The sequence below is a fragment of the Macaca mulatta genome, chromosome 3, assembly GCF_049350105.2.
Source record: "Macaca mulatta isolate MMU2019108-1 chromosome 3, T2T-MMU8v2.0, whole genome shotgun sequence".
NCBI lineage: Eukaryota > Metazoa > Chordata > Mammalia > Primates > Cercopithecidae > Macaca > Macaca mulatta.
The window spans coordinates 14,081,973-14,101,959 of NC_133408.1; the positions used below are offsets into that span (position 1 = coordinate 14,081,973).

Sequence of the window (19,987 nt, forward strand, 5' to 3'; positions counted from 1 at the left end):
CCCTTTCCATGGGTAGAAGCAGGTCATTGGTACTGTCCACACTCAAGAGGAAGGGATTACCCAAGGGCGTGGCTACCAGGAGGTGGGGATCATGGGTGGCTATCTTAGATGATAGATTCTGGAGCCAGACCATTTGGGTTCAAATCCTGGCTCTGTCACTTCTTACCTGTGTGATCTTAGGTAAGTGATTGAACCTCTCTGTGCCATAGTTTCTTTATCTGAAAAATGGGGCAGATAATAGTATCTGCTTAACTGGGTTGCTGTGGGAATTAAATGAAAATGTAAAAGTGCTTAGAACAAGACCTGCACATAGGAAGCAGTGAGTAAGGATGGGCTATCACTCCCACCCCATCAGTTCCATGGGGCAGGTGTGCAGTGCAGCCCTCAGGGGCAGCCCGGTAGCAGGCAGGCCCCAGGTAGAGGCCAAGAGGCGGGGAATTGCAGCTGGCTTGTGTTTCCTGTTTTTGTTGAATTATTCAACCCAATTTAAAGTGTGTCCTTGCCACGACTCCTCCTGCTCAGTGATATTACTCCCACAGCTTTAACCTTCTGGGTATATTTTTTATCACAATCCAACAGCAATAAATTTGACCTCATAAAGTATCAGCCCAATAGTCAGTGACTGTTTAATTAGGAGTTCTGATGGGCATGGAAACAAAGGCATTGTTTGGTGTCTGCTTGATTCAAATAGGAGTGGTAAGGTGGTCAGGAGACAGAACCATGGACCTGACTCAGGGAGAAAAATCTTGTTGAGTCTCTGAGTCTTTAGTCCATAAAATAGACTTTGTTTTTTACTTCCCTTTTGCTTTTTAAGGAAGTTGATTTGCATCAGCATTTTCTGGACTAGAGAGTTCAGGAAATGGGACAGTGAGGCAGCATGAATAGTCATTCTAAGGTACGTGCCTCGCTGAGAAGAGTAAGCTACTAACTTCCCATAAAATACACCTGAATGACCCTCTGCCCATCTTCTTCCCCATTTTAGGTACTAAGAAGATATTAGAACTGGTCAGGATAAAACAATGGAGCCTTTCTGTGCTGGATTAAGTTTCCTATGGCTGCAGTAACAAATGAACACAAGCTGGATGGTTTAAAACAACAGAAATTGGCCAAGGAATGCAGCCCGGTAGGTTTCAGCCTTACTTTACTCAGCCCCTATTCAAGATGGAGTCACTCTGGTTCAAACACCTTTGAGAATGGCACCAGCAGATTTGAGTGTCTGGTGGGGGCCTGTCCTCATAGGTGGCGCCTTCTCTGTGTCCTCACATGTTGGAAGAGATGGGCAGCTCCTCTTTTATGAGGTCATTAATCCCATTCACCACCTCCTAAAGAGCTCACCTCTTAATACATTAGGCGTTAGATTCCTACATACGAATTTTGGAGGCACACAAACATCCAGACTGTAGCATCTAGATATCCTGTACAGAACATAACTGCTTTCTTTGACCTCACATATTTGTTTTACTTTTGTTTTTCGCTTGCATATGTTTTATGGTGATTTGTTAACTTACAGCTCTCTGTTTAATCTGCATATATAATTGTCATGTATCCCAAGGCAGCCTTTTTTTTTTTTTTTTTTTTTTTTGAGATGGAGTTTCCCTCTTGTCACCCAGGCTGGAGTGCGTGGCGCGATCTCAGCTCACTGCAACCTCTGCCTCCTGGGTTCAAACGATTCTTCTGCCTCAGCCTCCTGAGTAGCTGGGATTACAGGCACCTGCCACCACGGCCAGCTAATTTTTTGTATGTTTAGTAGAGACGGGGTATTACTATGTTGACCAGGCTGGTCTCAAACTCCTGACCTCAGGTGATCCATCTGCCTCAGCCTTCCAAAGTGCTGGGATTACAGGGGTAAGCCACCGCACCCAGCCATTATTTTTTATTATCCATTAATTAAACAGGTATTTCTTCATACCAACTACTTAGGATTATCTATTAGGCACAAATAAAGGGGTAGCAACTTGGAGAATTGCTTCCCAGGTGGTCAGTGGTAAGCAGCCGAGAAGCTGAATGCATGGGAAGGATGCATTCCTGGGGCACGTGTCCCAGAGACACTCACAATCCCTCAGGAAAGAAATCTTCCTGTGGAAGCACAAGGTAATGAGGAGTCAGTTAGTTGGGTATTAAAAGAAAGTGACCCCTTTGAAAGCCAGATAACAGAAGGTCACACAGAAGTGCAGAGAAGCATGTCCTTTCAATCTATCATACCTGCTCTGCTACGGCAGCTGTTCTCCACCTTGACTGCACGCTGGAATCACCTAGCTTTAAAAATTGCTGATGCAAGAATCTCTCCCCAGAGAGCTGAAATTCATTGGTCATGGTAAGGCCTGGGCACCCACATTTCTAAAGCTCTCCTGGTGGCCACAGTGTGCAGCTACAGTTGAGACCCATAGTTGCGAGAGGTAGGAACAAAGGTGCCCTGGAGGCTAAACCAGTCTGGGGCTGGGTGTGGGAGGTATGTTGGGGAGGAGCGGGAGCCCCATGAGGAAGTGAGATCTTTTCAACAAGGCGAGGCAGCCAGAAAGAGTGAGGAGGAAGGGTGGAAGGGGGTGAGGATGGCTTACACTGTCTTCTCCTCAGGGAGTCTTTCAAACCAACTGGACATATGTTTTCTGCTAGAATGTCTGATTGGTGGTCCACAGATGCTCTGCTGAAACCCCTTCTGGTCCCAGAATTCTTGGACATTTTCCCACAGGTGGAGTTCTTCCCTTAGTCACTTCCTGGTGAAGTGACTTCCTTTGTTTGGGGAAATACCGGAGGTTCATTGTCTTATGCTAAAGAAACTGAAGACACAGACACAGGAAATCAAAGACATGAACACACAAAAACTGGGTTTAAGAGTGGAAGTTTAATAGGTGAAAGAAAGAAGAGAGAGCTTCCTTGTGCAGAGGGAGGGGGTCCGAGGGGGTTTCCGGGTTTGGGGCAAGATACGGTTGGTTTTATAGATGAGCTTGAAGAGGCAGTGTTTGATTTATATAGGCCATAGGGGATTGGTTAGGCCAGCTCTTCCATTTACATAGCCCACAAAGAGGCTGACCATCCTACCCTAATCTTTTATTCTGCAGATGGGGTCTCTACCTGGCCAGCGCCATGACACCCGCACACAAGACGACAAAGAGAAGGGAGGAGGAACCTCCATATTGGATGTATCTGGCTTCCAGGTATCCCTTTTCTATTGGTACAGCTGCTGCATTCACCTGTGCAAGCTTCCCGCTTGCTTATCTATGCTTGCAGCTTGATTTTTCAGGCTGATTTTTGTTAGAAATGTTTTGGGGGCTGCTTTTTTATTAAAAGAAAATTCCACCAAGAACTCTTTTACCCTTACTAACTGCCTAAATAATTTCTTTTTTAACTCCTATATCACTGGCTGCAAAATTTGCAGCTTCAGCAGATTAATTGTGTTACCCACATCCTCCCAACACAGTGGGGCTCCAGCCCAGAGACTCGAAATCCACCCTGAGTACCAGCAGGATATAGGTCACACATCTGAGATGAGCTCTTAGCACAGCCCCCATGGTTGCCTCAGGCTTTTGTTATGTGGTTTCAGAGGTTCCTGTGAAAGGTTCAAACCACAAGGACTAAATGAAAGATTATATGTTTTTATCACAAAGTCTGGCACATAGTAAGCACCTCATACATGATACCTTTGTCCATATTATGACTTACCTAAAAAGAAAAAAAAATCAAGTAAATTTAAGAAGACAACTGTTGTCTTAATTCCCTCGAACTCACATAGTTCTGTGATATGGAAAGAGAAACTCTCCTGGTGAGAAAAGTCCTCTGTGTTTCAGGAATGCAAATAAAAAGGAACCAAGCAGGCGCTGATTTCCCAGCGTCCTCACCAGCATCCTTGTGGTGCTGTGTGAACGCCATCAGCCCTACTGTTCTCTGCATCTCTCCAAGTAGACCCCGCAAAGGCTGGTGAGGGACACAGGCTCAGCCCATCTCATGTATCAGCTGGTCTGGACCCTGCACACCCTAACATGGTGCTCAGCAGCTCCTGGCTGTTTGGGAACCACTGCTCAGCATGGGTAGTGTTCCCTCCTATAGATGTCACACTGTAACACCCTCCCTTTCAGACTGGAGTGGAAATGTTCCCTATCAGACAGAAAGATCCCGAAACAAGACCGCTTCTAAGGCTAAGTAGCAAAATGAAAGTGAGATTCCCAAAGGGATTTCTTTTTCTGAGACAAAGACCCATTACCAGCTCATTTTGAGAAAATGCTGTGTGTTTTGAACACATATGGGGACTGAATACATGTTCAAATGATGACTATTTGTAAGCTTTTATATATTCATTACAAATTTCCCCAACTTTTATTTTGAAAACTTTAAACCTTTAGAAAAATTTAATGCCCAGACAACCTTCATCTAGAATCACTATTAATGCTTCACCACGTTTGCTTTCTCTCTCTGTCTCTCTCTCTCCACACACACAAGTGCACTTTAACAGCTCTGACATTTAGATGTGTCTTACAGTTGATAATGAGGCATAGCTAAGTGACACTTTCCTTTTTTCCCTAGTGGTTCAAATATTAACAGTGAATCTTAAAATTGATGGCATCTTAGATTCAATAGACAACAGACCTGGAAACTGCTCAGTATAATGTCTGGCTTATTGTTAATGCTACACAAATGCCAGCTATCATTACTATATTAATATAATGGTGAATTTGTCTAATTCTTCTTATAATTTTGTCCATTTTTATCTATTTCAAAGCTATGTTGTTAAGTGCATACACATTTACAACTGCTTCACCTTCCTGGTGAACTGAAACTTTTTTCTTTTTTTTTTTTTGAGATGGAGTCTTGCTCTGTCACTCAGGCTGGAGTGCAATGGTGCGATCTTGGCTCACGGCAACCTCTGCCTTCCTGGTTCAAGCGATTCTTCTGCCTCAGACTGCTGAGTAGCTAGGATTACAGGCATGCACTACCACGCCCAGCTAATTTTTGTATTTTTAGTAGAGACAGGGTTTCACCATATTGGTCAGGCTGGTCTCGAACTCCTGACCTCGTGATTCGCCTGCCTTGGCCTCCCAAAGTGCTGGGATTACAGGTGTAAGCCACCCTGTCCTGCTGAAATTTTTATGATTATATAGCAGTCCTTCTTTAGTAATGCTTTGTGCCTTAAAGTTTATTTTGTATGATATTAATATAGTGAAATTAGCTTTCTTGGTTAGAATTTGCCTGGTATATCTTTTGCCCTCTTTTTACTTCAAATTTTTCTGTATCCTTATGTTTTCTTTTTTTTTTTTTGTGGGTGTTTATAAAAACCTAAAGCTGTATTATTTTTTAAAAATATAGTCTGATAACTTTTATTTTGCTGGATCACTTAGTCCATTTGATTTTGGATTCATTTCTATTATGTTGCTTTATGTTTTGTATTTGTTCCTTTTTTTTTTTTGTTAAGGTTCGTTTCTCTCCTTCCTTGTCCAAGTAATCCTTTTACTGCGTAATTTTTTTTTTTCTTTTGAGACAGAGTCTTGCTCTGTCGCCCAGGCTGGAATGCAGAGGCGTGATCTCAGCTCACCGCAACCTCTGACTCCCGGGGTCAAGCGATTCTTGCTCTGTGTGCCTCAGCTTCACAAGTAGCTGAGACGACAGGAGTGTGCTACCACATCTGGCTAATTTTCTGTATTTGTAGTAAAAACGGGGTTTCACCGTGTTAGCAGGATGGTCTTGATCTCCTGACCTCGTGATTCGTCCACCTTGGCCTCTCAAAGTGCTGGGATTATAGGCATGAGTCACTGCGCCCGGCTTTTTTTTTTTTTTTTTTTTTGAGATGGAGTCTTGCTCTGGTGCCCAGGCTGGAGTGCAGTAGCGTCATCTCGGCTCACTGCAGCCTCCATCTCCTGGTTCAAGCGATTCTCCTGCCTCAGCCTCCAGAGTAGCTGGGATTATAGGCGCCTGCCACCACGCCTGGCTAATTTTTGTATTTTTAGTTGGCCAGGCTGGTCTCAAACTCCTGACCTCAAGTGATCTGCCCGCCTCGGTCTCCCAAAGTGCTGGGATTACAGGCATGAGTCACCGTGCCCGGCGCTGACTGGGTAATTTTATTTCACGTTTTCCTCTAGCACAGGGGTTTTCAGTGTCTACACTATTAACATTTTGGACTGGATGATTCTTTGCTGTGTGGGCCTCCCTGTGCATCGTAGGATGCTTAGCAGCTTCCCTGACCTCTATTTACTAGATGCCAGCAACACATCTCCAGCCGTGGCAGCCAGATTTGTTTTCAGACACTGCTGAATGTCCACTGGGGGACAAAACTCACCCCCCTCCCCACTGAGAAAAACTTCTTTGTTAATGAGGTTACTCTAGAAATTTTAACATACTTAAACTCATCTATGTCTCAGATTAATCAGTGTGTTTATGCTTCTCCCAAACACAACAACTTTAAAGTACTTTAATTTTCCCTCACCTGTATTTTAGCTGTTTTAAAAACTCATTGTTTAAATTAAAAAAAAATTATCATTGACAAATAAAACTTGTATTTATTTATCATGTACAACATGATGCTTTGAAATATGTATACATTGTGGAATGGGTAAATTGAGCTAATTAAAATATGCATTACCTCATATACTTAACATCTTTTGTGTTAAAAAACACTTAAAAGCTACTCTCTTAGTGATTTGCCAGAGAAATGTGACAGTACCTGGAGTGGGGCAAGCAAGTCAAGGGTGGGTTATTCCAGGCGGGTGATATTTCACTATGATTGTATATGACTGGGTGGGTTCTGTAGACAGGAAGCTGAGAAGTCCAGCTTCCGGTTAAAATCCTGCATGTCATTTTACAGGCCTGGCTATGGGCAACTGCAAGGCCTGGTAGTCTAACGGGGAGACTCCCTACCCACACCTGACTTGGCACAGCCGGGACACTGCAGTCCCTGGAGGGAGCTGAGGTCAAGGTTTCAGGCCCCTGACCTGCCAAGTTCTTACACACACCTGCATTCCCAGCCGTGGCTCCTTCATTCCCAGGTCTCTCTATCCAAGATCTTCTTCAGGTGCCTCTGCCATGGCTTCTTTATGCGAGGGAGAGAGTAAGGAGTGGAGAATCTTGAAAAGACATTGTTATCCCTTCTGACTCAGGGGTACTTTTCCCAAAGGTATTGTGTCAGCAAAAACCTCCAAAACAACAACTAAAAAAACCAATAATTTAAACTCGAGACCTATTATACAACATGTGGTGTGTCACTAACTATAATCTGACATGATACCCTTCAGGAAAAAAAGAGAAAAAAACGATTGTTTCATAGAGTCAATGTTTGTTTAGATTAACCAGAATATTTACCAGTTTCTTTCCTGTATTTCTTCATGATATCGCAGCATCCATCTGGGATCAATTTCCTTCTGTCTGAAATAATCCTTTAGATCTTTATCTAATAAACATGTTTTGATGTCGAATTCTCACAGTTTTGTTTCAGTCTTTATTTTATCCCTTTTCCTGACAGATTTTTTTTTTTTTTTGCAAAATATACACTTCTAAGTTGACAAAGTTTGTGATGCACATGAAAGGAATCCTACCACTGTTTGCCTTCTGTTAGGGCTGATAAATCATCTGGAAGTTTGGTTGTTTTTCACCCTGCCTTTTCTGGTTTTGGTGTTCTGTATTTTCACACTGATATGATTTCTTCTTATTTGCCCAGCTTGAGAATTGTTGAGATTCCTAAATTGGTAGACTGATGTCTTTTATCAGCCATTGTCTTTTCAAATACTCGCATGCTGCTTTTGCTATATTCTCTCTCACCTCCTTCTGGGACTCTGGTTAGTAACCAACATGTGGTAGGTTATCTCACTCTACCCTTCATACGTCTTGTATCCTAACCACTCATATTTTCCATTCTTTTGTTTCTCTGTACTGTGCCCTAGATAATAACTTCTTTCTCTTTAAAAAAGTGTAACAAGGTCTTAAAATTCAACTTCAAAACTACATTTTATTTATTATTTATTTTTTTGAGATAGAGTCTCCCTCTGTCACCCAGGCTGGAGTGCAGTGGTGTGATCTTGGCTCATTGCAGTCTCCACCTCCTGGGTTCAAGTGATTCTCCTGCCTCAGCCTCCCAAGTAGCTGGAATTACAGGTGTGGACCACCATGCCTGGCTAATTTTTGTACTTTTAGTAGAGATGGGGTTTCACCATGTTGGCCAGGCTGGTCTTGAACTCCTGACATCAGGTGATCCACCTGCCTCAGCCTCTGAAAGTGCTAGGATTACAGGTGTGAGCCACTACACCTGGCCAAATTTTATTTCTATATACATGCAGCAAACATTGAAAAAAGTTTCAAAAAAGCAATCACAGATCTACCCTCCCTGTGATGGTTATTTTATGTGTCAACCTAGCTAGACTGATTGGGTAAAACATTAGTTTTGATGTCGGTGTGAAGGTATTTTTAAAGATGAGATTAACATTTAAATCCATAGATTTTTGAGTAAAGCAGATTACCCTCCATAATGTGGGTGAGTTCCACTCCTATCACTTGAAGGAAGGCCTTAAGAGAACAGAAGCCTGAGGTCCCTTGAGGAAGAGTTAATTCTGCCTCCAGACTGCTTTTGCTCAAGCTGAAACATCCACTCTTCCCTGGGTCTCTAGCCTGTTAGTCTGCCCTGCAGTTTTTGAACTTGCCAGCCTCCACAGTTCCTTAAAATAAATCTCTGTGTTCATTCTATTGGTTCTGTTTCTCTGGAGAACCCTAATACCCTTCCTTTTCTTTTCTTTTTTTTCTTTTTGAGACAGGGTCTCATTCCATCACCCAGGCAGGGCCAGAGGGCAATGGGGTGAACATAGCTCACTGTAGTCTTGACCTCCTGGGCTCAAGCTATCCTCCCACCTCAGCCTCCTGAGGAGCTGGGACTGTAGACACATGCCACCGTGCCTAATGTTAAAACTTCTTATAGAGAAGGGGTCTCACCATGTTGCCTGGAATGGTCTCAACTCCTGGGCCCAAGTGATCCTCCCACTTTAGCCTCCCAAAGTGCTGGGATTACAGAAGTGAGCCATTGTACCTGGAGATTCCCTTTTTTGCTCAGTTCAAAGTCAAAATTAGTCTCAGCTGTGTCTAACCTGCTGTTAAGCCTGTCCCCTGGCTTTTCAATCTTCCACAACTATACTTTTTATTTCTAGGGTTTGTTTGTTTGTTTGTTTTTTAAATAACAGATCTGGCCCTTGACTGCAAATCTAGTTTTTGAAGCTTTAGACTGACAGATCACAGATGACTCAGACCTTGTACCTAGCACAGTGCCTGGTCAACAGCAGGCAGGGTCTAGGAAGTACTTGTGGAATGAGTGGACATCAAGATGGCAAACTAGAGCCTTTTTCACACTGTGTATATCTAACAATTACACACAGGTAGTATCACGTATCATGAACACATACAGTGCCACACAGAGTAACACTTTAATGGAGCACCAGCAGCATATAAAACATATATAAGTAGAAAAATAAATTCAGTCAAAGTACCCCAAAGAATCCAAAAGTCCGTGTTCTGGAAAGCATTGAGCTGACCACCCTTGAGTTGAGGTTCATTTTCAGATCAATCTATCCATAATCTGGTAGAATGTTACAACATCTCCATTCTTATTCCTCATTTAAAATTTTTAAATATTTCTGTTTCTCATATTTTTTTTTGTTTTTTTTTGAGACGGAGTCTCACTTTGTCACCCAGGCTGGAATGCATTGCCGCTATCTCGGCTCACTGCGACCTCCTCCTCCTCCCGGATTCATGCAATTCTCCTGCCTCAGGCACTTGAGTAGCTGGGATTATAGGCATGTGCCATCACGCCCAGCTAATTTTTGCATTTTTAGTAGAGACAGGCTTTCACCATGTTGGCCAGGCTGGTCTTGAACTCCTGCCCTCAGGTGATTCGCCTGCCTCAACCTCCCAAGGTGCTGGTATTACAGGCGTGAGCCACTGCGCTCAGCCCTGTTTCTCACAATTAAAACATGATCCTATTTTAGTGATATAAGGGGCTGAAAATTACACTTTCAGTGGCCAACTTTTAAAAACATCGCGAGAGCCTTTATAAGGCAGTGAGTTCCCAAATGGAATATTTTTGCCAAGCGAACCTTTAAAATGTAGCTCTTTGGTTGCTTAGGTAAGTCCAGGGTCTGGGAGTTCTAGATGTGGGGCTGGCTTAGATGGTCTTGGCCCTTTCCGCCCTGATCCCTCACTGAGGCAGATGTGAGATGGAGCACGTCACTGTGCCCAGCCGAGTGTGTTTCCTTCTCAGAGCCTAGCTCTGGGGTCCCTGCCCAGACGGGGTCCCGAGGCTGCAGCTGTCATCAGGATTCTGCTTGCTGCTCTCAGAGTCTTCTGCAATGACACTTAGCTTGTCAAAAACATCATTCTCATCCGAGAATGGAAAGGAGAAAAACAGAAGTGTGTTATGATGAGGATGGCCCAAAAACTGTGGAGGGAAAGAGGACAGTTAATGATCAATTTTCTCCATTTCTTTTTCTAGGTTCACAAATATTTTTTCACAGAACTCCTGGCTGGAAAATTTATTTTATTTATTTATTTTTTAAATGTTTATTTCATTTTTTTTGAGATGGAGTCTTGCTCTGTCACCCAGGCTGGAGTGCAGTGGCACGATCTCAGCTCACTGCAACCTCAGCCTCCCAGGTTCAAGCAATTCTCCTGCCTCAGCCTCCCAAGTAGCTGAGATTACAGGCATGTGCTACCACACCCGGCTGAGTTTTGTATTTTTAGTATAGATGGGATTTCACCATGTTGGCCAGGCTGGTCTTGAACTCCTGACCTCAGGCAATGCACCTGCCTTGGCCTCCCAAAGTGCTGGGATTACAGGTGTGAGCCACTGCACCCAGCCTGTTTTATTTTATTTTTTGAGACAGGGTCGTGCTGGGTCGCCCAGGCTGGAGTGCAGTGGTGCGATCACGGCTCACTGCAGCCTTGACCTTCTTGGCTCAAGTGATTTTCCCACCTAAGACTTCTGAGTAGCTGGGATTACAGGCATGTGCCACCATGCCCAGCTAATTCTTTTTTTTTTTTTTTGTAGAGATTAGAGATGAGGTCTCACCAAGTTGCCCAGGCTGGTCTTCAACTCCTGGGCTCAAGTGATCCTTCCATCTCAGCGTCCCAAAGTGCTGGGATTACAGGTATGAGCCACCATGTCTGGCCAAAAATGCTATTTTATTTAAATTAATTAATTATTATTTTTTTAATGTGAGACAGATTCGCATTCTGTCGCCCAGGCTGGAGTGCAGTGGCGTGATCTTGACTCACTGCAACCTCTGCCTCTCAGGTTCAAGCGATTCTTGTGCCTCATCCTCCCGGGTAGCTGGGACTATAGGTGTGCACTACCATGCCCGGCCATTTTTTGTATTTTCAGTAGAGACAAGGTTTCATCATGTTGACCAGGCTGGTCTCAAATTCCTGACCTCAGGTGATCCGCCCACCTTGGCCTCCCAAAGTGCTGGGATTACAGGTGTGAGCCACTGTACCCCCCTAAAAAGGCTATTTTAAAAAGTGATGGGCAAGGCGCAGTGGCTCACATTTGTAATCCCAGCACTTTGGGAGACCGAGGTGGGCGGATCACCTGAGGTCAGGAGTTTGAGACCAGCCTGGCCAACCAACATGGTGAAAACCCATCTCCACTGAAAATACAAAAAAAAAAAAAAAAAAAAAAAAAAATTAGCTGGGCGTGGTGGTGAGTGCCTGTAATCCTAGCTACTCAGGAGGCTGAGGCAGGAGAATCCCTTGAATCTGGGAAGTGGAGGTTGCAGTGAGCTAAGATTGTGCCACTGTACTCCAACCTGGGCAACAAAGCAAGACTCCTAAAAAAAAAAAAAAAAAAGAAAGTGACAACAGTATGATGGTTCCTCAAAAACTAAAAATAGAATTACCATCTGATCTAGTAACTCCACTCTTAGGTATTTACTCTAAAGAACTGAAAACAGGGTGTTGAAGAGAGATTTGTATATCCTGTTCACAGAGGCATTTTCATAATAGCTGAAAGGCTGGAAGCAGCCCAAGTGTCCACCCACCAATGGATGGAGGAGTGAGTGTGGTCTATACACACAGCGGAATGTCATTCAGCCTTACACAGAATAGTTCTGACACCTGCTAAACAGGGATGAACTTTAAAGACATTATGCCAAGTGAAGGGCCCGGTGTGGTGGTGGGCACCTGTAACCCCAGCTATTTGGGAGGCTGAGGCAGGAGAATTGCTGGAACCCTGGAGGCGGAGGTTGCAGTGAGCTGAGATTGTGCCACTGCCCTCCAGGCTGGGTGACAGAAAGACACTTCATCTCGGGAAAAAAGAAAGAAAGAAAGAAAGACATTATGCCAAGTGAAGTCGGCCAGACATGAAAAGACAAATACTGTATAATTCCACTTATATGAGGGACCTAGACTAGTCAATTTCATTGAGGCACACAGAGTGGTGGTGGCTGCCGGGGCCTTGGGTGGGGAGAAGAAGGAGTTACTGTTTAATGGGTAGAGAGCTTTGGTTTTGAAAGATGAAAAAAGTCTGGAGATGGATGGTGGTGATGGCTACACAGACAGATGAATGTGCTTAATGCCACTGAATTGTACTCTTAAAGAGGATTAAGGTGATACATTTTATGTCTATTCTGCCACGATTAAAAACATACGTTGACAATAAATACGCAACTCATTTGCTAAGTGATCACATGTCACCTTCTAATAGTTCCTCTTTTCAACCAGGAGGGAATATTTTTATTCTGATCATGATGTGGTGAGGCTGTCACACCTCTAGGAAGCAGGCATGTCACAGGCCCTGGATAAATGTGTCTTGGAATAACAAACAGAATCTCCCATGTGTCCTCTGGCTGAGTTAGGGGCCCTCTGGTGCTCCCCAGCATCCCACAGGACCCTGGATTTCAGCACTACCGACCACCTGAACTATGGCTAGTTTGAGTCGATATGTTGCTGTAAGTGGAAATTATATACCAGATTTCAAAGACTGTATGAAAAATAGGATGTAAAATATCTCAATCATTTTTAAAAATATTGACCACTTATTGAAATGATGCTATTTTAGATATACTGGCTTATATAAAATATATTATTAATGTTAATTTCACCTGTTTCTTTTGACTTTTTTTTTTTGAAATGGAGTCTTGCTCTGTCGCCCAGGCTGGAGTGCAGTGGTGTGATCTCGGCTCACTGCAACCTCCGACTCCTGGGTTCAAGCGATTCTCCTGCCTCAGCCTCCCCGGTAACTGGGATTATAGGTGCCCATGACCATGCCTGGCTAATTTTTATATTTTAGTAGAGAAGGGGGCTTCACCATGTTGGCCAGGCTAGTCTCGAACTCCTGACCTCAAGTAATCCACCACCTCAGCCTCCCAAAGTGCTGGGATTACAGGCATAAGTCACGGCATCTGGCCTCTTTTGATTTATTATTTATTATTATTATCTTTTTTTCTACAGGTGGGGATACTCACTGCTATACAAACGAGGATTTTTTTTTTTTTTTGAGATGGAGTCTCGCTTTGTCGCCCAGGTTGGAGTGCAGTGGCACAGTTTTGGCTCACTGAAACCTTTTCCTCCCGGGTTCCAGAGATTCTCCTGCCTCAGCCTCCTGAGTAGCTGGGACTACAGGTGTCTGCCACCATGCCCAGCTAATTTTTGTATTTTTAGTAGAGGTGGGGTTTCACCATGTTGGCCAGGCTGGTCTTGAACTCCTGATCTCATGTGATCCACCTGTCTCAGCCTTCCAAAGTGCCAGGGTTACAGGTGTGAGCCACTGTGCCTGGCCAATCTTTTTTTTTTTTTTTTTTTTTGAGACGGAGTCTCGCTCTGTCGTCCAGGCTGGTGTGCAGTGCTGTGATCTCGGCTCACTGCAAGCTCCACCTCCGGGTTCACGCCATTCTCCTGCCTCAGCCTCCCGAGTAGCTGGGACTACAGGCACCCACCACCTCACCTGGCTAATTTTTTGTATTTTTAGGAGAGATGGGGTTTCCTAGTGTTAGCCAGGATGGTCTCAATCTCCTGACTTCATGATCCCCCTGCTTCGGCCTCCCAGAGTGCTGGGATTACAGGCGTGAGCCACTGTGCCCAGCCCAATCTTTGGACTTTTAAAAAATGTGGTTACTAGCAAATCTAAAATACACATGGCTTGCAATATGTTCTATCAGACAGAGCTGCCTTCTCACTTTTAATGGACACCAATTCTTCTCAGTTTGTGTCACCTGTAACCAGGGCTCCTAAAGGGCAGGGACCACAGTCTGATAATCTTTGTTTCTCCAGTGCTTTGAACAATGAAGATGCCCCTATATGTTTCCTGAAATCTCTGCTGGTTTCCCACTCTCCATTCTTCATCTTCCTAGGTTCACCAGTGCTCTTAATCTTCATCATTAGATGGAGAACCTTCTCTAAAGCTTTGCATCTTGAACCCCTCCCCTCCAGATGGAACCCCTCTTAGTGTCATTTCTACACTCAGCCTTCTGATATGACTTAACGGAACCTGAGGGTGGCTGCACTACCTCCTGGCGTGGACCTGTTGGGATTTTCCCTTGTGGGTTTTGAGCAGCTGATGGAGGGTGGTGGGGTGCTCCTCTGTTGGGCCAAGAAGGAGGCTGGAGGGAAGGGGAACCCCTCTAAACTTCGGATCCAGTGGACTAATGAGAATGGGCTGGAAGCTACTCTGGATTTTCCTGGGATAATGGGGACAGGAGAGATCAAAGGAAGGTGTATTGAATCTCAAGGAAGCAGTATCAGCTGAGTCTCCTGGTTGGACACACACACACACACACCCCCACACACATACACACTGGTGGCTGGCTCAATAGATGAGTGTAGGATGAACCTCCCTAGTGCTTTTTTAAGTCAAAGTCTCCATCCCCAGCAAATCTCCCTAAACTCTAAATGATCCTTTGGGTCCTGGTTAATAGATTCGATGCTTTATTAATCAAGCTGGAGAAAGTCGTGATGTGATGTGAGGACCCTGAACTGCTCCGTAGTTGCCGAACCCCTCTCCAGCACCCTCCACTCCCTTCTCTGATTTCTCAGCTCTTACAGGGGCTGGCTCCACGGTCAAGTCTGCAAAGTCTTCTAGCCTTGGAGGTGAGAGCTCATGCCAGCAGGTCCCTTTACAGTTCGTTCTGTCTGTTCTTTCCTATCTGACCAGTTTCTTTGATGGTGAAGCCAGAAGCAAAAATAGCAGGTGAATAATTTTGTTTCCTCTTGGTTCTCAGTTAACACAAAACCTCTGACCCAAACAAAGGGCCCACCCTCATTCTTTGTTCTTCCTGCTGCAGCTGTGGCTTCTCAACAGCTCGTAGAGGATTCTTAGTTCATTGTGGTGCTTAGTTCATTGTGGTACTTTTTTTTTTTTTTTTTTTTTTTAGATCGAGTCTTGCTCTGTCGCCCAGGCTGGAGTGCAGTGGCGTGATCTCTGCTCACTGCAACCTCGGCCTCCCAGGTTCAGGCGATTCTTGTGCCTCAGCCTCCTGAGTAGCTGGAATTACAGGCATGGCTAATTTTTGTATTTTTGGTAGAGACAGCGTTTCACCATGTTGGCCAGGCTGGTCTCGAACTTCAGACCTCAAGTGATCTGCCAGCCTCAGACTCCCAAAATGCTGGGATTATAGGTGTGAGCCACCATACCCGGCCTGGCACTCTTTGTAGGGGGTTCTAGTCGCTCTGAAACACTTGCCTATGGTCCTGTGCCCCACTTCTCATTGAGGGTAGATGCAGTGCTCTGTTGCCCAGATCCCTTTTGTGGTGGAGGTGCTTGTTCCCCAAGCCTCCAGGAATACTGGAGGCTGAAATGGCTCATAACTGAGTCTCTTTCTAGGCTGTGCCCTTCCCAGAAGGCAGTTGCCTCGGCCAAGGCTCTGTGCCCTTCCCAGAGGCAGCCTGCATCAGCTGACTGGTGGTGCGGGGACAAGGGCCTGATATTAGCTATCACAACAATACATTAATAGGACCAGACATGCAGGAAGTGGCAAGGCATTGGTGAGGCACACACACTGCAGAGGGTGAGAAACTCACCCTGTAGAGATTCAGGGACCTGCCACATCCGTGAAATTTGAGGGGACCCTTGCAGTGGGGCGTGCCAGCACATCCTCTTTAAAGGATCAATTATTGTGTCTCGCCCCTCCCACCACTAGGAAGGAAGCATTGTGCTGTGGAGGCCTCAGGGCTCTGGAGGCAGCACGTTCCACGCCCAGGAATACTGACTGCTCCAATATGTTTGTCACACGACACAGGAGGCTGTCGGCGCTGAGGGGCCCAGGGCAGGAAAGGGCCCTGCAGAAGGTATGGGCCGTGGAGCCTGCAGCCCTACGCACACCTCAGGACTGGTGCATTATCCCCAGGGACAGCCTGCGAATCCAACCCGGGGAACGTGTGACTTGGCACATCCTTGAAGTGTCTGGGGTGGGAAAAGATGCTGGGTGGAGTTTCTGGCAAATCCCAAGAGGAAAATCACAACATAGATACGAGAGTTCTGGGGTCAGGCGGGGCCATCTGTAGCAGATAATTATACCCTGTTTGAAAAAGCAGCTCTTGGGACGCTATGGGGACCTGACAGAGACAGAGCTTCTGACCAGGGACGTGAGGTGATCGTGCTGCCCAGAAGCGACCATCATGAGGCCTGAGACCCAGCAGGCCCTGAGATGGGGTCAGAGGGTGCATGTCGGCAACATGCAGGTGGCTGGGACTCCTGTGCCCTCTATCCCTGTTGCACAGTGGCTGTGTCTGCTCACATGATGACTGCAAAGGGGGATGGGTACTTATGCCCAGCTGAAGAAGGAGGAAAGGCCGGCGTGGTTTCATGGCAAGGTTAGCATGGTACGTGGGCACACACTGAAAGTGGCCCGCTACTGCACTTCAGCCCCAACCAGGGAGAAAGCCTCCCCACGGGCCGAGCTTTGGGCCGTAGGTCTGGTCATCCCCTTTACGTGGAAAGAAAAGCAGCCCAAGATCAGGCCAGCTGTGGGATCCCACGCAGGGGTTAGTGATGAGGCTGGTGGTCAGGGGCTCTGGGGAAGGAAGACTGGAAAGTTAGGGACAAGGACGTCTGGGAAGAAGGATGGACCTGAGGGAGTAGCTGGAGCGTGGCGATTTCTGCGTCCCACATTAACTCCCACTGAGAGCATGTGTCATAGACAGCAGATGGCCAGGGAGACATGATGACACAGCCAGTGGATGTCAGCCAGCCTCTGCCACTGGTCACCTGTACGTGGCACAGGGCTCATGAACACAGCAGCCGTGGTGGCAGGGATGGAGGCTGCGCGTGGGCCTGAGAGAAGGGGCTCCCACTCCCATGGCTGGGTGGCCACCACTGCTGCAGAATGTCCAACCTGCCTGCGACAGAGATCAATGCTGAGCCCCGATATGAAGGCATCCCCCGAGGAGACCAACCAGCCAGCTGGTAGCGAGCTGATGACACCGACTCTCTCGCACCACTCTGGAAGGGGCAGTGGTGCATCCTGGCTGGAGCTGACCTTTAGTTTAGGAGTGATTTGCTGTTCGTGTCCTGCAGGGCCTGTCAGGACCACTATGGTCTCACAGGTGTTTGCTCTCCTGGTAGAGGATCCTTTTAGGGGTTGAATTCTATTCCCACAAAATTCATATGCCCTGGGCCAGGTGCGGCGGCTCACGCCTGTAATCCCAGCACTTTGGGAGGCCAGGGCCGGCAGATCACTTGAGATCAGGACTTTGAGACCAGCCTGGCCAATATGGTGAAACCCTGTCTCTACTGAAAACACAAAAATTCACTGGGTGTGGTGGTGGGTGCCTGTAATCCCAGCTACTTGGGAGGCTGAGGCAGGAGAATCACTTGAACCCAGGAGGCGGAGATTGCAGTGAGCCGAAATCATGCCACTCCATTCTAGCCTGGGTGACAGAGTGAGACTCTGTCTCCAAAAAAAAAAAAGAAAAGAAGTTCGTATGTCCTAATCCCTCTACTTCAGAATGTGACTGTATTTGGAGATAGGGTTGCTGCAGAGGGGATCAGTTAAGTTAGAATGAGGCTACAGTGGAGTAGGGTGAGCCTCCCCCGTGACTGGTGTCTGTGTAAAGAGGGGGCAATGTGGACACAGACACTCACATAGGGAGAAGTCTGTGTGAAGATCAAGGCAGAGACTGGGTGGTGCCTCCAGAAGCCAAGGAACGCCAAAGATTGCCAGCAACCCTGAGAGGTTAGGGGAGAGGCCTGGGACAGATCCTCCCTCACAGCCTCCGAGGAACCCACCCTAGTGATACCTTGACTTTGGACATCTGGCCTCGAGAACTGTGAAAGAATCAATTCCCATTGTTTAACTGCGCAACAAGTGCTGCTTTGCTACAGCAGCCCTGACAAACTAATAGAGGGGCCATATCACATGGTGCCAGACCAATGGGCCCACTGACAGTGAAGGCGGGACCCCCCGGTCATATCACACCCTGCACCACCCAGCAGCTGCCAGCCTGGAAGAAGAACGGAGCAGCCTGTTGAAAGGGCAGGGGAGGCGCCAGCTTCGAGGTGACACCTGCTGAGAGCGGGGCCTTGTCCTCCAGCACCTGGCACGCACCCAGGACCGACAATCATCACGTGATGCTGTGCCCCCAGCAGGTGGAATGCCCGGGTCCGGAAGCAAGCAGGGGCTAGGAGTGGCCCTGTTCACCCTCATGCCCAGTGACCTACTGGGGAAACCGCTGCTCCCTGACCTCGCGGTTTGAGGCTCTGCGGGTCTAGGGCAGGACCAGCAAATGAAGGCCCATGAGGCAGATCTGGCCTATCACTTGTGTTTTCATACGGCTTGAGGATTTTTCAACGATTACATTTAAGTGGTTATATAAGTGAATCTATAACTTTGATTTTTATTTCTTGCCAACAGAACCTAAAATATATATATAAATTTTTAAAAATTTTAAATTTTGAGACAGAGTCTTGCTCTGTTGCTCAGGGTGGAGTGCAGTGGCGTGAGGGTTCACTGCAACTTTCACCTCCTGAGTTCAAGCGATTCTCCTGCCTCAGTCCCCCGAGTAGCTGGGATTATAGGCATGCACCACCATGCTTGGCTAATTTTTGTATTTTTGTTTTTGTTTTTTTTTGAGACGGAGTCTCGCTCTGTCGCCCAGGCTGGAGTGCAGTGGTGCAATCTCAGCTCACTGCCAGCTCTGCCTCCCTGGTTCACGCAATTCTCCTGCCTCAGCCTCCCGAGTAGCTGGGACTACAGGTGCCCGCCACTGTGCCCGGCTAATTTTTTGTATTTTCAGTAAAGATGGGGTTTCACCATGTTAGCCAGGATGGTCTCCATCTCCTGATCTTAGGTGATCCACCCGCCTCGGCCTCCCAAAGTGCTAGGCTTACAGGCATGAGCCACTGTGCCTGGCCTTCTAAAATATTTTTTACCTGGCCCTTTAAGAAAAAGTTTGCCATACCTGGTCTAAAAGGTTCCCAGAGTGGGAGCATTTCTACCAGAGGACACGAAACAAGGGCCGATAAACTTTAAGCCACCTCCTCAGGCCAAGAGACTGGCAGGCAAGAAGAGAAGTCACCACTGTATCACAGTGGGCACCCGCCAGAGTCACTGGGCACTTCCTGGGACTCCCCTGCCCGATTTTGACAGCAAGTTGACAAGTGCAGGGGCAGGCCATTGCCTGAGATGGGCCTGGGAACCGGAGGCTCAGTCCTCTCCGGGATGAAGGCTGGGACACCCAATCAAGTCAGCAGCCCCTACAGCACAGGCTCCTCCCGGGAGAGGAGAGCGGACCCTCAGGGCCGGCAGAGGAACAGGCCAACCCACAAGCGTTCTTTTGTGGTCCTGAGACTAGCAGCAGCAATGGGGGCTGGAGTGCATTCCACTCATCTTCCTCCTCTAACCTTCCCCAGGAAATGAGATCAACTCAGATCCTGGAGGAGCTGCTTCCAGTTTATCCAAGTGGTCCCAGGGGTGACTGTAATGGATGCTGTGGTACCTTCAGGAAGGAGGTACTCGTGCTCCTAGCTCCTGTCTGCTGCTGTCTCACCCCTCACCCCAGCTCAGGGCCCCTTCCTGGGAGTAGCCCACATCCAGGGCAT

The 19,987-nt window shown here is 46.7% G+C and overlaps 1 protein-coding gene and 1 long non-coding RNA gene across 4 annotated transcripts in view; one reads left to right on the top strand and one right to left on the bottom strand.

The window, feature by feature from the left end:
• The first annotated feature begins 986 nt into the window (after positions 1 to 986).
• Positions 987 to 4,933, top strand: LOC144339666 (uncharacterized). Its single transcript, XR_013414936.1, has 3 exons — positions 987 to 1,123; positions 3,060 to 3,155; positions 4,796 to 4,933. It is a non-coding gene; the product is annotated as an uncharacterized LOC144339666 (long non-coding RNA).
• A 4,434-nt stretch (positions 4,934 to 9,367) lies between these two features.
• The window catches only part of IL10RB (interleukin 10 receptor subunit beta), a 33,430-nt gene continuing 22,810 nt past the window's right edge, over positions 9,368 to 19,987 (bottom strand). For all 3 annotated transcript variants that reach the window (XM_015133000.3, XM_028845356.2, XM_028845357.2), the window contains one exon: positions 9,368 to 10,396. In XM_015133000.3, the coding sequence (XP_014988486.2) occupies positions 10,223 to 10,396 (174 nt within the window). In that variant the 3' untranslated portion in view covers positions 9,368 to 10,222. The remainder of the gene's footprint in view (positions 10,397 to 19,987) is intronic.